At 57.8% G+C, this 19733-nt stretch overlaps 1 protein-coding gene across 2 annotated transcripts; it reads right to left on the bottom strand.

The window, feature by feature from the left end:
• Positions 1 to 8812: 8812 nt before the first annotated feature.
• ARRDC2 (arrestin domain containing 2) lies at positions 8813 to 19459 on the bottom strand. 2 transcript variants are annotated; one of them, XM_030256674.4, is made up of 8 exons: positions 19015 to 19459; positions 12021 to 12087; positions 11783 to 11930; positions 11340 to 11442; positions 10822 to 11078; positions 10549 to 10708; positions 10154 to 10305; positions 8813 to 10069 (listed from the first exon to the last, which is right to left on the bottom strand). In XM_030256674.4, exons 1-8 carry the CDS (start codon positions 19268 to 19270, stop codon positions 10016 to 10018), a joined length of 1197 nt encoding a protein of 398 aa, XP_030112534.4. In that variant the 5' UTR covers positions 19271 to 19459; the 3' UTR covers positions 8813 to 10015. The 2 variants fall into 2 exon arrangements, with proteins under 2 accessions (XP_030112534.4, XP_002195489.4); XM_002195453.6 differs by lacking the exon at positions 19015 to 19459 and adding an exon at positions 12971 to 13373.
• Positions 19460 to 19733: the final 274 nt, after the last annotated feature.

Genomic DNA, 19733 nt, shown 5'->3' with positions numbered 1-19733 from the left:
ACAATCTCAAAATCACCAATACCCACAAATTCCAACAGTTGGTGATTTTTGTTGGGATTTGAGAGCCGGGCTCTCTTCAGAGCACACCAGGTTCTTGTGGAGGAAGTATCTGGTTGCAGGCAGGGAGGAACACTCAGGTTTCAGCCCCAGCCCCTGTTTACAGCCGGTTTTTGGGGGTCAGACAGAAGAGGAAAAGCACTGAGGGTCACTGGAAGCTCAGCAAGGTTGGGTGGCAGCAGTAAACACAGGGCCAGGCTCGGGGCCAGCACGATGCCAGTTAATCATTGCAGCCCCTGGAAGGAGTTCACAGCAGGACAGGCAGGCCTGGCTGCTGCATGAAAACACCCTGGGCAGGGAGGGTGTGACAGGGAGCTCATGGGCACTCTGTGCCCCTTCCCTGGGACCCTGTGACTCTGAGCAGATAACCCTGGACCCTCCTCCCTGCCCTGACAGGGCTGGCAGAGAGCCAGAGAAGCCCACCCTGCCCAAAGTCTGTATAGACCCCTGACATTTCCTGTTCCTCTTTGCCCTGCTCTGCCCATGGACATCACAGAATAAAGAGAGCTGCACCATCATATATTGGGGTAAAAACCTCTTTTGGAAATCTTTGCCATCTCCTGATATTCCTCCCCTCAAAGCCTCAGATCTCTGGGCTAGCCTGATAATTCAGGGGGATGTGTGAGGGGGGGAACATCAGGAGGGGACACGAGACCCCCCTCTGGGGTCACTCCCCAGGGATCCATCCCATCCGTGCTGCCACTCACATCCCCTCTGACACCTTCAGGGACATCCCTGTCCCCACCAGTGGCCCTGTCCCCACCAGTGGCCCTGTCCCCACCAATGACCCCGTGCATTTTTCCCCACAAGTGTCCCAAGCTGGCCAGTGCTCTGCCAGGAACACGGTGCCCTGTGGAGCCATGGACGTGCCAGGGAAAACTAATCAAGCCAGGCTTGCCAATTAGTGCTAGAGAGCAGCTCAGGACTTGCTAATTAGTTTAAATTTCACAGGACTGGTTTCCAAATGAGTCCCCAGGCGCCACACCGAGCTTGGTGACCCAAGGCCAGCTTTTGCAGCCAGGATGTGACTTTGCCTGCTCCTCTATCCCGGCACAGCACCCAGAGGTGCCACAGGGTTAGGCCTGGCAAGAGCCACTGCCACCCACAGCCAGGGGACAACTCATTCCACCCACCAGGGGATTTATTACCCCAAAGGGGGACTCCTTCCAGGACAGCTCTGGGAAAAGCAGCCAAAATCCATTCCAGCAGGGAAGACAAAGGTCAGCCCAGTGCCATTAGGATGCATCAACCCCAAAGTCACTCCCTGTTCACACCCAACAGTGCCAGCACTGCCCACACACCACTGGTGACAATATGGTGGCACAAGCATCCCTGCCCTAAAAGAGAAAAACCCCTTTTCTCCCTATTCTTACAGGAAAAACCCCTTTTCTCCCTATTCTTACACAAATTAACCTGGCCCCACTGGCACCTGAGCAGTGGGAAATTCAGCACTGCAGCCCAAGGAAGCAGGAGGGGCAGCCAGCAGGAGCTGCAGGGAGGTGGTGGCAGCCTGGGGATTTGCTCCTGGCTCCCAGATTTTATAGAATCACAGGATCATTAAGGTTGGAAAAGCCCTCTAAGACCATCGAGTCCAACTGCTGATCCAGCACTGCCCAGCCACCACTAACCCACGTCCCCAGGTGCCACAGCCACACAGATTTTAAATCCCTCCAGGGCTGGTGACTCCACCACTGCCCAGGGCAGCCTGTGCCAGTGCTTGACAGCCATGTCCATGAAGAAAGTTTCCCTAATATCCAACCTAAACCCCCTTCTGGTTCCACTTGAAGCCATTTCCTCTTGATTTTGGGGGATGTGATCCCAGAGATAGAACACAAAACAACCAGAGGGGTTTGCTACAGCCCCATCACCATCAGCTCTTGGGCTGTGTGAGCCCCTGCAGGAGGAGAGGTCCATCCCTGCAGGCCCAGACTGATATTTTAACACCAGATTAAGATGCTTTTCTCCCAGCTTGAGAAGTCTAACCTGTTTTCCAGCCTCGGGGAAACAGCCCTGTGGAGCCACAGCCTGGCTTTAACCGGGGCAGAGGAGAAGGTCACAACCCTGCAACCCCCTCCTTCATCCACCCATCCCTCTGCCAACCCTTTCCCTGCACCCAGCACCATTTCCTGCTCCCTAAACCCCACCCTGGAGAAGAGCTGATGCCAGTGAGAAGTTTGAGCCCAGCCTGACCACCAGCCACGGCAGGAACAGGATTATTTGCTGGGCAAAAAGCCATCGCTGCCACCACCTCCACAATGCCACCCGCTGCCAGGCAGATTAGGTGACTTAATCCCTGAGCAAACAAACTGATCCCTAGGATTTTTTTTTTTAATTATTTTATTTTAAACAGAATTCAAGGGCTGCAGACAGCTCATCTCATCCACTCCCCAAGCACTGCAAAGCCCCCTGAGCAGGACACCCAGCAGTTCCCTGCAGTAGGAAACCTCTGCTGCTGAGGAATTGGGGCTTTTCCTCCTTAAAAACGGCTTCTGGGATTCTTCTCCCATTGAAAAAAAACAAGGGAAGGGAAGGGAAGGGAAGGGAAGGGAAGGGAAGGGAAGGGAAGGGAAGGGAAGGGAAGGGAAGGGAAGGGAAGGGAAGGGAAGGGAAGGGAAGGGAAGGGAAGGGAAGGGAAGGGAAGGGAAGGGAAGGGAAGGGAAGGGAAGGGAAGGGAAGGGAAGGGAAGGGAAGGGAAGGGAAGGGAAGGGAAGGGAAGGGAAGGGAAGGGAAGGGAAGGGAAGGGAAGGGAAGGGAAGGGAAGGGAAGGGAAGGGAAGGGAAGGGAAGGGAAGGGAAGGAAGGGAAGGGAAGGGAAGGGAAGGGAAGGGAAGGGAAGGGAAGGGAAGGGAAGGGAAGGGAAGGGAAGGGAAGGGAAGGGAAGGGAAGGGAAGGGAAGGAAAGGAAAGGAAAGGAAAGGAAAGGAAAGGAAAGGAAAGGAAAGGAAAGGAAAGGAAAGGAAAGGAAAGGAAAGGAAAGGAAAGGAAAGGAAAGGAAAGGAAAGGAAAGGAAAGGAAAGGAAAGGAAAGGGCTGCAGGGCCCACAGCTGGACAGACAGACACATGTGGACAGAGAGCCGCTGGCCGCAGCTGGGCTCAGCTTGTTTTGAAAGTCACGGGTGTTTCAGCGGCGGCGTTTTGCAACCATTCGGTGTCACAATAACAACAACAACAACTCGGTTCTAGTTCGCAAACAGGCCCCGGGGCCGCCCCGGCTCTTTCCTGCTCACGTCAGCCGCAGCAGCCTCGCCCGGGCCGCGGCTATTTCCAAACCCAGCCACGGAAAACGACTCGAGGCAGCAGCGAAAGTGAATATTTCATCCTCCCCCCGCGCCCAGAGGGGCTCGGAGCTGCCCTGGGGGCGGCACTGGATGCTCAGATCACCGCAAACCCCGGCGGGATGCTGCGAGCCCCAGCATGCCAGCCGGGAGAAGTGGCTGAAAAATCAAAAATCATCTTTTCCCTGCCCAGAACGGCCGGGCCGTGGCAGGAAGCGTTTTCTTCCCCGCAGTTTCAATCCTCTCGGATGGCTGCTCAGCCCCTGGCACGGCCGGAGCTTTCCAGGCTTTGGCAGCTGCAAGACAGCAGCTATTGAATTACGGGGGATTTTTTTTTTCCTTTTTTTTTTTTTTTTTTTTTTTTTTTTTAATCTCAACGGAAGCTTTACAATAGGAGTAAAAGAAGTCATAAACTCGGTGCGCTGCCCCGGCTATCGGGCGCTCGGGAAGGGGAGGACGCTGCGCCCTTATCGGCACACGCGTTCCCTGCCCCCTTGGCAGCGCAGCCGGCCGGAGGTTTCGCATCATAAACATATTTTGCTCAAGCAGACGGCCAGAGTTGAGCTAAGGACAACTCGATAACCAGAGAGCCCCCTCAAAAAATCGCCTTTTTACAGCGGTCTCCCCCATCTGTCTCATCCCAGCCCAGCTTTGCGGAGATAAACACCAGACCAAGAGCAACCCCCCCTTCTCGCAGATCCGCTCCCAGGGTGTTTACCAGCTCTTTGCAGGCAGATTGACTCTCCCTCATTTTTTTTTTCACACGCCAAAACCGCCGAGAAAGCGGAGGGAACCGGCTGGAGCCCCTCCGGCTCCGTCCCTCCCCACCGGCACCGCCGCCTCCAGCCAGCCCGGACCCCGCGGGCTATCGCCGGGATGCGCCGGCATTTACACAGCTGCTCAGCAGGAAAATCCCTCTCCCTGCTCCACAAACCCCCTGCCATTTAAAGATAACCGGCCCTCGGCTTGCTGATGAGGTTGGGAAATGGGGGCTGGAGATGTGTGGGCATCCCTGCGAGCTCACTGGGCCCCTCTCCCTCCTAACCGAGCTCGGGCTGAGGTTTTTTGTTCTTGTTGATGAAATCAGCACAAATTTGCGGCTTCTTGCAGGGTGATAGGTAAGAAGAAAGGAGCACAACCCCGTTTCTGAAGAGTTTGAGGTTGGGGTGTGGGAGGAAGGATCAGAGGCGAGGGGTTTGACAAGGCTGTCCCATCACTGCTGAGGTGACAGGGAGCAGTGAGGGTGACAGCCCCGCACTCCTGGCCTCTCATCTGCGGACAGCTGTGACCCCCCTGACACCCAGAGCAGTGACTGTGGTGCCACACGCCACACGAGCAGGGTTTTATCTGCGGGGTCAGGGCGTGGGGTGTCACCACCGTGCCACATACCCCTGGGCACATCAGGGGATGTCACCGTGCCACGTCCCCCTGGACATGGTAACCCACCCAGGGCTGCCCGGGGACTTCTCTAGGATTTGTGGAGTCACAGCAAACCCAGCCGGGGTGTGGCACGGCTCTGGGAGCAAAGTCCATCGTGTCACATCCCTGGCACAGGGCACAGGGTGGCAGTGCCACCCGCGCGTGGCGTGGGAGCCGTGCCCCGTCCCAAGCTCCGTGTTTGTGTGCCAACACATCACGCGCCGCCGCTGGATGACCCCGGAGGGGGGATTTTATTTTTTTTTTCCTTTAAGTGTTGTTTTTTTTTTAAAACAAAGCCAAAATATTTGCGTCCCCACGGGAAGGGCTCTGGGTCACTGAGCATGGACCGCCCCACTGGGGTCCCGGCAGGACTGGGGACACCCGGCTCCGTGGGGAGGGTCCGGGGCCGGCGGCTCCATCCCTGGCGCTGTCCCCAGTGTTTATACATAGACATGTTTGTGCGCGGCACCGGCCCCTTCCTCGCTCCCAAACAACTGGAGGAAAGTCAAAAAGTCACAAATGTTTTCCATTGCCCGAGGAAGGGAGGGAGCGAGGAGTGACTGTGCAAGGGGCCGGTCAGTACCAGCAGTGAGGGACCCCAAATGAGGGGTCAGACCCAAAAAACAATATGGACAATGTTGATATAGTGATTAAAAGTGGCAGTTTGCTGCAAAGACAACACTGGCAGCACCGGCCACTGTCGGGTTTGTGGGGTGTCCCGGTGATGTCACCATACTGTTGGCACGATGGTCACAGGGGACAGGACATGTGGCACGTGCAACTCGGCCACCCGGCTGCTCCAGACCCCGTTTTTTGGCATTAAAAAAACCGCTTTGGAATAAAATAAAATAAAATAAAATAAAATAAAATAAAATAAAATAGAATAAAATAGAATAAAATAAAATATAATAAAATATAAAATAAAATAAAATAAAATAAAATAAAATAAAATAAAATAAAATAAAATAAAATAAAATAAAATAAAATAAAATAAAATAAAATAAAATAAAATAAAATAAATATCGTGCTGATTCTCCGCAGTTCCCCCCTCCCCTCTCCAAGCCGGAGGGGCTCTGTGCCCGCGCCAGGCTGGGGAAAAGCTGCGATTCCTGTCAAGCCGGCGGGAAAAGCCCCGGCTCAGGGATGCGGGACTTTGCCTGCGGTTTCCGTGGGCGGGAGCAGCTCCGGCAAACAGCGGCTGAGTCAGCGGGCGGAGGGCGGCCGCGATGCCGCCCCGGCATGTCGGGCCGCTTCCCGGAGCCCTGGCACGGCTCTGCCGCATGAAGGGCAGCCTCAGAGTCCCCGACCCCAAAGGTGCTGCCAGGGCCAAGCTGTGCCATCCTCAGCCCTGGTGCTTCTGCAGCGCCGGAGGTTGGAGAGAAGCCAAAGCAAGGCTGGGGTCGGTGAGTCCCCCCGGTGTAACCCGGGCTGGGCAGGTCCCGCTGCTCCTGAGCCTCCATCAGCACCCACTGCTGCTCTTCAGGGTGCCGGTGCTGCGAGCCCAGCATCCCTGGGGCTGAATTTGGGCAGTGCCCGAACCCCGACCCCAGTGCAGGGACAGAGCGGGGAGTTCTGCTTCAGCCAAAATCTCGATTTATCATCACGGTGCAAGCAGATCAGCCCCCGGTGGTGCCCCTCGGCAGGTTCTGGGGTGAGCTGCACTCCGCGGGGCTCAGCCCAGCCGGGATGGGGGAAGGCGGTGCTTGTTTTGGGAGCTGGACGGGTGCCCGGGCCGGAGGCAGCAGCGGCACAGCTAATCCCGGCCCTCGCAGGGCTGTGCCAGCCCCGGCACATTCTGTCCCTGCCAGCGCCGGGACAGCCACAGGCTTCGCGTGTCACCGTCCCCCTCGCCACCGACCCCCCGGGCCACCGAGATGGCACCGAGCATCCCCCGGGATGGGCAGGGCTGGGGGAAGGGGCAGCCCCCCAAAATGCTGCACCAGCGCCCTGCAGAGCGGGAGCTGCACTGGGGAGGGGGTTCCCAGCAGCCCTGCGGGAAAGGGGTCCCACAATTTTGGGGCTGAAAGGCAAAAATGACAGGATAGGGGGGCAGGGCTGGGGGTGGGGGTGGGTTTCCGTGCCCCTCGCAAGGAACAGGTTCTGAGGGATGGTCTGGGCAGCATTTTCCAGTGCACAGGGCCAAGAGCTATAAATAATCACAGCACTGTAATTGCATCACGAGACTCCTGCCCGGGTCGGGTCCCGGTGCTGCCGCGCAGGGCACGGGGCCGTTCCGGCCCAGCAGCCCCCCGGGAGCCCCAGCCCCCCGTGCCAATACACCCGCACCAGCCCGGGCTGCTCAATCAGGACTTTGGAGCCGGGAGAGATAAACAACAGAAGGTTGGAGGCAGCACCGGCAGCGCTGCCAGCAGTTGTGAAAGCACTGCCTGGAAGGGTCTGCACCGTGCCCTGGCTCCAAATCTCCAGCAGAGGTATATTTAGCCCCTCCAGGATTCAGGATTCAGGAGTGCAGCTCTTTCCTGGCAGGAGCCCCGGCTTGGCCATGGCCCCCCATCCTCACTGCGCTACTGCCGGACTGTGTGAGAAAAACCTGGAGGCGTGGGCAAGAATACCCACTGGAGAGATCGTGGGCAAGAATCCCCGCTGGAGAGATCATGGGCAAGAATCCCCCTGGAGAGATCGTGGGCAAGAATCCCTGCTGGAGAGATCGTGGGCAAGAATCCCCCTGGAGAGATCGTGGGCATGAATCCCTGCTGGAGAGATCGTGGGCAAGAATCCCCGCTGGAGAGATCATGGGCAAGAATCCCCACCGGAGAAATCGCTGCCACCCGGGCACCGGGAGTGCTGCCCAGCAGCGTTGGGTTCCCCGGGCCTGTCCCCATCACCGTGTGACTGTGACGCGGTTCCACAGAAAGGCACAGCAGCACAGACACGGGGCTGGGCGCTCTCCCCCACCCTGTGCCCGGGGAATCAACAGGGGGAATAAACATCCCCTTGTGCAGCCGGGGCAGATGATCCGGGGCTGACCAGCAGCCCCGCTGATGGCACAGAATGGTTCCCTTGTGGCAGGCTGGAGCTGGCTGGGGTCAGCCTGGTCACAGGGCTGCCTTCGGGGCCATCTCCACCTGGGGGTGCAGCGCTGTGCTTCGTGTCCCCTTTGATGTCACCAAAACACCCCCAAGAGGTCACACCACACCGGCCACCGCTGCTGCCAGCGGCAGATCCAGACACGATCCCCCCACAAATGGGGATGTAAACAAATTCCCTGCGAGGCCGGTTAATCCTCCCCCAGGAAAAATTAATCAGAGCACCAGGGATGCCAAATAAAAACCAGATTTGAATAAAGGTTGCAGGAGCACCAGGTTCTCACAGGCAAACACAGGGACAAGTTCTCTCCTCTGGCCCAGGGCAGGAGCACATGCTCTGATGCAGCTTCGGGGCTGAGCAGCTCAGCAAACAAAAATAAATAAATAAAAGTGGTGGGGGAAAAAATCACATTCCAGCGATAGTATTTTTAAGCAGCACAATCCATGGAAGAGAAAACTAAAGCCCTGAGTCAAACCCTGCCTTGCATGCACAAAGATTCACCATGCTCAGGGGAGATGTGGAGCACAGAAATGCTGTGAAAAACCAAATTCCAGCCCAAGGAAGCAGGTGAAGGAGCCTCCCCGCTCTTCCCACATGGCAGCAGCTCCCAGCCAGCACATGGGACTGATCCCAACCCTCCCTGGGACTGGCTGAACCAACGCAGGAATGTCCCAGCTCCCAGCTGGACCTGCTGGGTCCCTGCCAGGCTTCCAGGATGGGGAATGTGTCTGTCCTTCCAGAGCCAGGACGTAAACAGGAATCAAGTGTGGAAAAATACAACAGGTTTGCTCACAGCCCTGCATCCCAGGTAAGGAAAAAAAGTGTCAAAACGGCCAGATGTGGAGGAGCTGGAGGCTCAAGGGACAAAACCTGTGGGGAGCAGTGCACAGAGTGCAGCTGGGTGCCTGCAGGGCAGTGAAGAGAGGGCAGGGAGCACTCCCAAATCCCAACAGCCACAGCATGGCTCCAGACAACGAGAAGCAGAAAGAGGAACAGAAGACTATCCAGGCAACAGTTTGGTTTAAAGAATTTATTTCAGACAAAAAATTCCCCACCAAAAAGTCGTACAAAAAGAGTAGAGACAAAGAGTGGTCATTACAAAAGTGTTCACAGATAGAAAAGACTCATCTGAGCAACCCCAAGGCACGCTGGCATTGGTTGTGCACGGTCAGGGATTGTCTCAGTGAGGGAATGCAAAGGTCATCAGCCCCCAAACTCTGCCCAGGTCCTCCTGCAGTGAGCGGGGTCAGCCCCTGGCTCCTGACCACAACATCCAGCTCACCCTTCCCACCCTGGTTCCCACCCAGTGAGCACAGGTTGCTGCTGTGTCTTCACCCCACCAGGGTCTCTGACATCTCAAGGACTCCCAGCCCTGAAGGATTCATCCCAACTCCACATCTCTTATCAGCACCTCTGGCTGCCACCAGCCTCAGACTGGGCCTCCCTCTCTCTTCTTTGGCCACCAACCCCCCGTGCTGGTATCACAGTTTGAGGGTTGGTTTCAGCCCCATCTTGGGGGAGGCACCAGCACACTGTGCAGGTTTGGTGCTGACATTCATGAACCAGCTTTCCTGTTCTTAGGAAATGGCACCAAAACACTGCCACAGATCACAAATTTATACCCCAGGTCCTTGTATCAGCCCTTGGAGGCCTTTAGAGTTTGGTTAAGTGGCTCAAGCCATTCCCCCTGCAGGTACCCACAGGCTTGTGGTAAAGATTATCAGCAGTGGCTGAGCCCTCTCCTTCATCCAGCCAGGAAAGGAGCTCTCACTGCCTTGGGGACCTGCAGTCCTGCTGAGCCACAGGCAAAGGCTGCACCTGCACCGCCCAGGGCCCAGCCCTGAGCACCATCCAAACAACCATTCCCCAGCAATCCTGAGAAACGCCTCCAAGCTCCCGTTTTCCACTCAGGAGCTGACAGAAGTTTTTGGTGCGTAGCACTGCAGGCAAGGGGAGAGCAACCTCGGCTCGAATTCCCTGCTCTAACCCCCAAATCCCGGGGCAGTTCTGAACCCTGCGTGTCCTGCCTGGCTCCACACCGCCAGCCCCTCGTGTTCTCCTACCCGTGCCGGGGCCACGGCGCCGCGCTGGCTCTGGGCCCGTGGGACAGTCACGACAGGAGTGGCCGAGTGAGCGGGGTCGGGGTCTCACGCCCCCGTTTGCAGACCCCAGTGCTGTGAGGGTGCAAGCTGCCATCCCAGGGATCGCCAGGCTTCTCTCAGCAGGTCATGCAGCGCGGGCGGATGCTGTCCGACGCGGGGTTTGGATCCACCTGCAGAGCCAAGGCCACAGTCAAAAACCTCAGCAGAGGCACAGGCAGCCTCCAGCAGCCTCCCAGCCCAGAGGGATTCATCACCTCTGAGTAGAGAGGAGGGGGTCGGAAGCGGAATTCCTGGATGTAGGCGAAGAAGGGACCCTCCAGGATGTCCCCGAGCTCGCTGCGGCACGGAGGAGCCAGGCTCTGCTCAGCCTCTGGGCTGGAGACAACTGCCGAGTACTCAGGAGGGGCTGAAGAGAAAGAAGAACCATCAGGGAATAGCAAACACTCTCCATAAATGACGGACAGACAGGCAAAAGGGCTTCAAACCCACTATTTCCCAAACCCTCTCAGTTCCCTGAGGAAGGAACCCAGGAGGTTCAGCACCACAGCCAAAAAATTAGTTTAAAGCAAAGCAAAACTGGCCCAGTTGAGAATTTTGTGTCTCACTCTCCTGAGCAGGGGGTTTATCCCAGGGAGGAGGAGATGCTCACCCTCCAGCTGCTCTGGGATGGTGCTGAGCCAGTCCAGGTTGACGCTGTACTGGCTGCTGACACTGGAGGTGCGGCTCCCGAAGGGATGCAGCGGGATGGTCCCGATGACAAGAGGCAGTTCAAGGAGCAGCTTGGACGTCCCAGGAATATCCACACAAACCTGCCGAGACAGAGAGCAGCAGGGAAGCTCAGCTTGGTGGTGTTTTCCCAGTCGGGAGGGGCAAATATCTCCCCTGAGCTGGGCAGGAGAGGATTCCTGCAGAGCTCCCTCACCTTCAGGGAATATTCCACCTGGATGATGCGGCACTGGAGGATGGAGGGCCCCACGGGTGGGATCTTCAGGGCCCGTCCGTGCCACACCTCCCTCTTCCCAGCTGGAATGGGGTCCCCAGTGATGCTGGTCACCACAGACTTCTTCTGCTTCTTGGTGCCCCGGGCGACGAAGGTCTGGGTCTGGATGATGGCAGCCTTGGGCACCACGGCACGGCTCGTGCAGTTGTCGATCTCAGCAAAGATGGGGATGACCTCACCTGCCAAAACAGACACACACACGTTGGAGGAGGGGAGGAAAGCCCAGTCCTGCCCCAGGGAATGGCTGCACAGGCCCACCGAGGGTTGGCCATGCTGTCTGACAGGGCAGGCACCTGGGTTCATCCAGGAGGAGCATCCCAAGGATGCTGCCCACATCAGGTGCACACACTAAAGATCTCTGATTTCCTGCCAGCTCACAGTGACCCAAAGCCCCTCCCCTGGGCTCGCTGAGGTTCAAGGGCCCCAGCACCTGGTCTCACCTGGGGTGTAGCCTTTTCGGTCAATCTTGGCAGTCACAGACACTTGGCCACGGTTGCAGTACCAGGCACGAGCAAGTTTCTCCTTAGCACCTGCCTGGGGAGCCTGGAGAAAGGGAAATATTTGGGCTGTTTAGTAACTAAGGATGAAACTCATAGCAATCACCTCCCTGGCACCAAGAACCTGCCGGGGAGCATCAGCAACTTCTCAGGTATCTGATGCAAGAAGCTGTTGCAATGCATTTAAGTTTCCAAAAGCAAAGAGGCACAGCTGACCTCTGCCCAGCCCAGGTAATGCTGCAGGGCACAAGACACACGGGGGAAAATATTCCCCCTGGAAACCAGGCCTGCATTGCAATGCTGAAGGGGAGGCAGACACCTTCCCCGTGGGCTTCCTGGGTAAGTTTTGGATGCCAGAGCCCCAGGGTGGAGGAGGGGGAGCTCACCAGCAGTGCAGGGGTGTTTATGTCGATGGGTTCAATCACAGTGAACTCTTTCTTTGCTTTCTTCACTGTCGACCAGGGTCTGTGCAGCTTGGCCTTCACCCAGTAGCGCACACTGCCGTGCTTCCCCTCGAAGGAGGTGACCAGGGTCCTGGGCACGAGTAACAAACAATTTTAGAAGGGTTTTGCTCAAAAAACCTCATTTCCAAGATGCCCTCTCCCCCTAAAAATACCAACTTACTCAGGGAGCTGGAAGGTGAAGGGGAACTCGTGCCTTCCTGCCTGCAGGACAGTGGCCTCACCATTGTCTGTGGGCAAAAGAGATTGAGGAGGATTAGCTCCCTACTACAGACCTTCCTGCCCGGACAGACGGGTCACAGAGGTGAGCAGCACCCAGCCAGGAGCAGCACGAGGGCACAGCAGAGTTTCTGCCAGGGCTGAGCTGCAGCAGCTGTGACACAAGAGCTGGGCACTGTCTGCATTCCATGGGTCTGCAGACAGGCACGGCCCAGGGGCACGTCCTCGGAGAGCTGGGCAGCTTCTCCAGGTGGGGTCTGCTCCATCCTGCAGCCATCCTGCTCCACAGCTGTGGAGTGAGAGCCCAAGGTGCCCAGCTGGAGGGAGAGTGGCCAGCCAAGCCCCCATGCCCCTCAAGAATTTGCACCCCAGGGCTGAAGGGTTCATTTAAGCCAACCCCTGCCACTCAAAACGAGCTCCTGAACCTCCACATTTCCCCACCGCTGCCTCCCTGCCATGAATAGCTCCGAGAAAAAAAAAGGAGCAGTCTTGTCCCAGCCGAGGTGTCCCGCACCCAGAACATGCAGGGACATCCACAGCCCATTCCCAGAGCGCTCAGACCGCAAAGGCACCCCAGGCACCCAAATTTCAGCTTGCTGGCATGTAATGCACCCAGATCCTGCAGTATTGGGGTGCCACGCACCCAGCACCCCGATTTCAGCCGGCTGGGGTGTCCGGAGCACCCAGCATCGCGGGATGCCCGGTACCCCCACCCGACCCCGATTTCAGCCGGCTGGGGTGTCTGGAGCACCCAGCACCCCGGGATGCCTGGTACCCCCACCCGACCCCGATTTCAGCCGGCTGGGGTGTTCCAGCCCCCAGCACCCCGGGATGCCCGGTACCCCCACCCGACCGGGGGTCGCCGCATCCCCCTGGGGCTGGGGGCTGCCGTACCTGGCGGTGCCATCAGCGTGTCGCGGTGGCTCAGAAACTCCACCTGGTCGCTGTAGCTCTGCGTGTAGGCGGTGCTGGAGCCGGCGCTGCGGGACTCGGTCCAGTGGACGCGGGCAGCGCCCAGCGCCCGGAGCCGCAGCGCCCCGAGCCGCGCGGCCGCCGCCAGCTCCAGCACCACGCGGCCCGACACCGCCTGCCCGGGGCTGAAGGCGGCGGGGCCGTCCCGCTCCGCGCCCTCCAGCACGATCGAGAAGCGTTTGAGGCGATCGAAAATCATGGCGCTGCTCAGCCCCGACCGGCTCGATGCGGCTCAGCCCGGCTCGGCTCGGCTCAGCCCGGCTTTAAGCGCCCGGCGCGGCCGGGGGCGGCCCCGGCGGGGCGGGCCGGGCCGGGCCGGGCTCTGCAAAACAAGGCAGGGAGCATGTGCGGATCGGCCCCTCGGCACGGAGTGCGGCTGTCCGGGCTCCCCGGGCATTGTCCGGGCTCCCCGGGCATTGTCCGGGCTCCCCGGGCATTGTCCGGGCTCCCCGGGGCATTGTCCGGGCTCCCCGGGGCATTGTCCGGGCTCCCCGGGGCATTGTCCGGGCTCCCCGGGGCATTGTCCGGGCTCCCCGGGCATTGTCCGGGCTCCCCGGGGCATTGTCCGGGCTCCCCGACTTATCCCGGTGCCGCGGAACCGTGGGCTGGGCGCTGCCGGTGCTCCGGGGCACACTCCCTGTCTGCTGCCGGGTTCTTGGCCCCCAAGCCCTTCTCTAGCTTCTGTACTTGCCCCATGAATTTCCCTTCCAGCTCCATCCTTGCCCCCCGAAATTTCACCTCCAACTCCATCCTTGCCCCCCCCAAACTCCCTTCCAGCTCCTATTCTTGACCATCAAAATACTCTTCCAGCTCCCATCCTTGCCTCTCAAACTCCTTTCCAGCTCCTAACATTGCCCCTCAAAATCCCCATCTTTGTATCTCAAAATCCCCATCCTTGCCCCTCAAAATCCCCATCTTTGCCCCTCAAAATCCCCATCCTTGCCCCTCAAAATCCCCATCTTTGCCCCTCAAAATCCCCATCCTTGACCCCCAAGCCCTCCTCCAATTTCCATCCTTGCCCCCCAAATTTCCCCTCCACTTCCATCCTTGTCCCCCAAAACTCCTTTCCAGCTGCCATCCTTGCCCCTCAAGCTCCCTCACTAGTTTCTATCCTTGCCCCCAAAAATCCCCATCCTTGACCCCTAAAATCCCCATCTTTGTCCCTCAAACTCCCCCTGCAGCTCCAATCCTGACATCCCAGCCCATCTTTGCCCAGAATCCCCAGGGGGGATTCCTCACTCAAAGCATCTCTCCTTTCAGTGCCCCCAGGCCGGAGCGGAGGGCAGCACCACACATTGACCCACATCCTTCCCTCCCCAAGAGCCATTCCCAGGGCTCGGAACCGGCCACAGCTGGATCTGGGCTCCTGAAACTCGGTGATGTCTGGGACATCACTCAGTTCTAAGAAATCAAGAACTGGCTGAGATTCAGCTTGTGCAACGACAGGGTGAGCAATCCTCTTCCCTGTGCTTGTTAACCAGGGAAGCTCCAGTTTCCCACCAGATCCTGCTGGGATTGGTGTCCCAAACCCAGCCACAAATTCCACCTGCATGGGCAGGGCATAGGTTGGACTTGATCTTAAAGGTCTCATCCAAACTCATTATTCTGTGATTCTGTGAACAGCCCAGGGACTCACTCCATCAGCAGCATGCTGGTTGCTCAGCCAGGTGAAAGTGTGAAAACGGGGAACTGGTGATTGCCAGGGTGGACATCACCATCAGCAGCACCCCGAGATGTTGTAAGAGGGATAAGAAAGGAATCTGTGCCCCCCAAAAGGGTTAATGCAGCCTTAGAAACTTCCACTTTGGTGATGGCTGTCTTGTTTGTGGAGCACCAGAGCCCTGCACCCCCGGCACGGGCGGGGGATAAGACAGAACAGGCATGAAAAACGTTACTCAGCATTTGGCTGCCTCAGTTTTGGGGATTTTTGAGTTGCTCCCAGCCATGCCGGGCAGGACCTGCTGTGCTGAACTCTGTTTATCACAGCTACTTAAGAAATGAGCTGGGCTGAAGCCTGGCACTGCTTTAGCTGTTTCCAAGGCCGGACTGGAATTGTCTGTCTCCCTCCTCAGGGGAAGGGGACTGTGGTTTTTTTATTGCACTGCCATTTGCTGCCATGGGCAAACATGAATCATAGCAAAAGCTGGAGAGGGAAAGGAGGAAGGAAGGCACGTCACAGCATGAGTTAACTGGTGACACCAGCTCTGGGAAGGCGCCTGCTGTCCCTGCAGTGACATGAGAGGTGGGGAGGCTCTTGAGAGGGGCTGGAGCCTTGGCTGGGCCCCTCTCTTTGCTTGGCATCCTGCTCCTTCCTCCTCCTCCCGGCACACACCCCTGGGCTGTGACTCAGCCCTCGCCCACGGGATGCGGATCCCTGCAAACCAAACCAGACCAAACCGAACCAAACCGAACCAAACCGAACCAAACCGCACCGAACCGAACCTCCCTCCCGAGGCAGTGCACACAATGCCCTCGGCTGTCCCTCGCTGCAGTGGGGAGGGAGGACAGCCCCTCTCTGAGCCCTCTGGGACCCCCACACCCAGAGAGGGTCTCTCCTCTCTGCTGTGAGCCCCGGGTGCAGGGGCTGTGTGGGCACAGCCAAGGGCTTTCCTTTCAGGAAGAGCCCTGGGTGCCAAGGCAAGCCCAGCCAGGCAGGGCACAGCGCTCAGGGCACCATCTCCAACTCTTCAGCCCCATCTAGAGTCTGGCCAAGCTGGAGCTGCTCCCAGCAGGAGCTGACACCCTGCCCTGCTCATCTGCCCTGACCCCTGCTTGGACCTGGTGGCTTCTCCCCACCGAGCCCGGAGTCACACGAGGAATGCCAGAGAGAAGGGAAGGCAGCAGGTAAATGGGTCAGGCAGCAGCCCCGTGTGGGGTGAGATGGGACAACGCAGAGCCTGGCACAAGCACGTGTTCCCAGGCTGAGGAACCAGCCCCATCCCTGCCAGATTTGGGACTGCTGTGTATGGACAAGGATTAAGGTCCTGATTGAGGGCCGCCCCGCAAAGGAAGGAGAGCCCTGGTGCCATAACTCTCCTGGATGGCTCCATGAAAATAAAATGGCTTCTGGATGTTTGCCTCTCACCAGGGCAGGAACTACACCTTTGGGAAGTGCTGCAGGATCCTCGGAGAGAAAAGATCACTGCACAACAATGATTTATCTTTCCTATCCTCCCATCATGTCACGCAGAAGAGTCCAGGGCTCTCCTTGCTGCCTTTGCCCATTAACCCCCTGTCTTTTCCTGTGCTCCTGCTCCCTCTCCCAGATGATTACACAACACACATTCAAAGGCCCTGCCTGAATATCCTCCTTGCCTGCTTTTTTCTTGTCTCTCAGCGTAGCACCCCAGTGCCAGCACTCACCACCCTGCCAGAAACTGCAGATAAACTCAGCTGAGGGGAGAGCAGAAGGGAGGGAGCTTATCTGAGCCCGGCTTCCCTCCTCTGCACTGCCTTGTTACCATGACAAAACCTGCATTTTTTAAATACCACGCAGACACAGCTGATCTCGTGGAGAAGCAACAAGAAAGGAGCAGTCACAGGGACTGACAGTCGGATGGTGGCACGTTTCTCACCAGCTGACACCAGGAAGGCCCTCACGCTGTTGTTGGGGACAGAACAGGGGACAGCAGGATCCAAAGGAAGTTATTTTGGCTGCAGGACAGCCCCTCTCTGCTGTTCATTCCCATAAAACATCCCGGTGGTCACATGTGTCCCTCTCACAAGGCAGAAAAGGAATCTGGGTATGGACAGAGACAATAAAATCCAAGTTCTGGTGAGGCTCTCTCTGCCCCCAGGCATTCCCTGTGCAGTCAGGCTCTGCTCTCTGCTCAGCACTCCCTGTGCAGTCAGGGAGGGCCAGGAACCATCAGCTCTGAGGTGTGCAGGTGCCTGTGAGGACGAGCAGGTCCTGCAATTCCTGCAGCTCTTGCCCAAGTGCCCTTCCCCAGATGGCTCCAGGGGCTCCTGGAGCACACAGTCCCAGCAGCAGAATCCAAACGTGCTGGCAGCAGTTTGTGGCTTCCCTACAGACATTCCCTGCAGGGATAATGGGGGATAAAACTCCCCCTGTCACCTCAGAGCTAACAGGACATGGACCAAGTACTGCACAACCAAGTGCTCAAGACTTTCACTCCAGGGCAAGGGCTTAATTGTAATTTGGACACTTTGTAGAGGAGCAGCTGCCAAGGGGACATCCTTAGGCACAGCATGGAAGAGCTGCTGCCAAAAGACAGAAACTCCAGAGCAGTGCAGGTGTTTGGAGCAGATGGCAGGGCACAGTTGTCCACAAATAGAGGAAATCACCTTCCCAGTGCAGTCCAGAGACAGGAACACCTCCAGGAAGCCAACTCAGGTCCTCTTTCCATCCCTCCAGTTTATTCCTACAATGTCTACATTCGCCAGATTGGGGTGGCACCACTCTCTGGGTTGCAGTTGGCCACTGACACATTGAAATGCCCTCAGCAGAAGTCCTAGAGCCATCTCCAGGGCAGGGCAACCAGGCCATGAGAAACAGGGAAAGGGGGAGGGAAAGCAACAGAGGAATGGCTGTGACACAGTTATTGGAGGGGAGGATAAAAGACATGCATGTTCCTAAGAAAAGCCAGAGTTATTGAATGGATGGACAGTTGAGACATCCCATATCCCTCATCTGGATCATTTCATCCCAAGCACACAAAGAATGGCTTGTGGCATGCAAGTGGTTTGTCCTTTTGCAGCAGATCTAAGCAATGTGCCAGCTGGGCACGCAGTGCCAGCATCAGGGACCTGAAAGCAAACATTGGCTGAAGCACTAAGCGCTCTTCCCACACTTGTAAGCAGACACTCATGTTTGCTCTTCCCTGTGCAAACACAACAAAAGCCACAAATCCCTGGTGCTCCCAAGCCCTGGGTTCACCAGCAGCCTCCTGGAAACCAGCAGCAGAGAGAGAAACCCTCAGCCAAGGTGAGAAGAGGGGCAAGCAGCCCTGCCTGGGTCAGCAACGCCCACAGGGCAGAGGTTCCTCTGAGGGGACACCAGCAGCCTGAGGGGTCCCAACCCAACACCCTGGCACACAAACCCATCCAAGAGGGTCCAAACCCAACACCCTGGGCACACAAACCCATCCAAAAGGGTCCCAACCCAACACCCTGGCACACAAACCCATCCAAGAGGGTCCAAACCCCATAGCCTGTCACACAGACCCATCCAAGAGGGTCCCAGTCCCACAGCCTGGCACACAGACCCATCCCAGAGGGTCTCAACCCCATGCCCTGATATATAGACCCATCCAAGAGGGTCCCAATCCTGTGCCCTGGCACACAGACCCATCCAAGAGGGTTCCAACCCAACACCCTGGCACACAGACCCATCCAAGAGGGTCCCAATCCTGTGCCCTGGCACACAGACTCATCCAAAACACATCCAAGAGGGTTCCAATCCTGTGCCCTGGCACACAGACCCATCCAAGAGGGTTCCAACCCAACACCCTGGCACACAGACCCATCCAAGACCCACCCAAGAGGGTCCCAGTCCTGTGCCCTGGCACACAGACTCATCCAAAACATATCCAAGAGGGTTCCAATCCCATGCCTTGGCATACAGACCCATCCAGGAGGGTCCCAACCCCACAGTCTGGCACACAGACCCATCCGAGAGGGTTCCAACCCAACACCCTGGCACACAGACCCATCCAAGAGGGTTCCAATCCCATGCCTTGGCATACAGACCCATCCAGGAGGGTCCCAATCCTGTGCCCTGGCACACAGACCCATCCAAGAGGGTCTCAACCCCATGCCCTGATATACAGACCCATCCAAGAGGGTCCCAAGCCCACAGTCTGGCACACAGACCCATCCAAGAGGGTTCCAACCCAACACCTTGGCACACAGACCCATCCAAGACCCACCCAAGGGGGTTCCAATCCTGTGCCCGGGCACACAGACCCACCCAAGGGGACCCCAACCCCCCTGTGCCAGGGCCTTACCGGAGATGAGCTGCCGGCGGCGGTACAGGAAGGTCTGGCAGGCGGTGTAGTCGCGGTAGACGACGTTGAGGCCGATGCTGCAGCTCTCCAGCCAGTGCACGGTGGCCAGGCCGCGGGCACACACCTCCAGCGCCCGCACCCGCAGCGCCCCGCGCAGCTCCAGCCGCACCCAGCCGTGCAGCAGCTGCCCCCCGCCATGGGCCGGGCCGTCCTGCAGCCTCACCTGCAGCCTGCGCACCCGCCCCGGCGGCTGCATGGCTGCACCGGGCCGGTGCCTGCCTGCAGCTTTCCAGGCAAAGGAGGGAGAGCACAGGCTACACCAAAATTCCTGAATTGATCACGGTTCCTGGCTGGCCCCACCCTGAAGGCCTTCCCGGGGGCTGGACTGAGCCCCTGTTTTGCAGCGATGTTTTGGTGTCGGCCTGATGTGCGTGTGGCTACGATGTCCCGCAGTGACGAGGGACGTGTTTTTAAACCGGGAAAAAAACGTGCCTTCATCTTATCTCTGAGTCACAGCCACCGGCGACGTGACACCGGGACGTGCCGGTGGCTGTGCTGGCAGGGAGGGGTGACACACACCACCAACCGTATCAAAGAAAGCCTGTCTGGCCTTCCTGCTTCAGGCATCCCTGGGGCACTGCTGGAATGGGAGAGGAGCTCAGAAAGCTGAGGCCCTCACTCCAAAAAGCAGCTTTACAGTCTGAAGTTGCACTAAAATC

Source organism: Taeniopygia guttata, chromosome 28 (assembly GCF_048771995.1).
Source record: "Taeniopygia guttata chromosome 28, bTaeGut7.mat, whole genome shotgun sequence".
Lineage (NCBI taxonomy): Eukaryota > Metazoa > Chordata > Aves > Passeriformes > Estrildidae > Taeniopygia > Taeniopygia guttata.
Note: the sequence above shows the minus strand (reverse complement) of the source record. Positions and strands in the feature narration are given on the sequence as shown.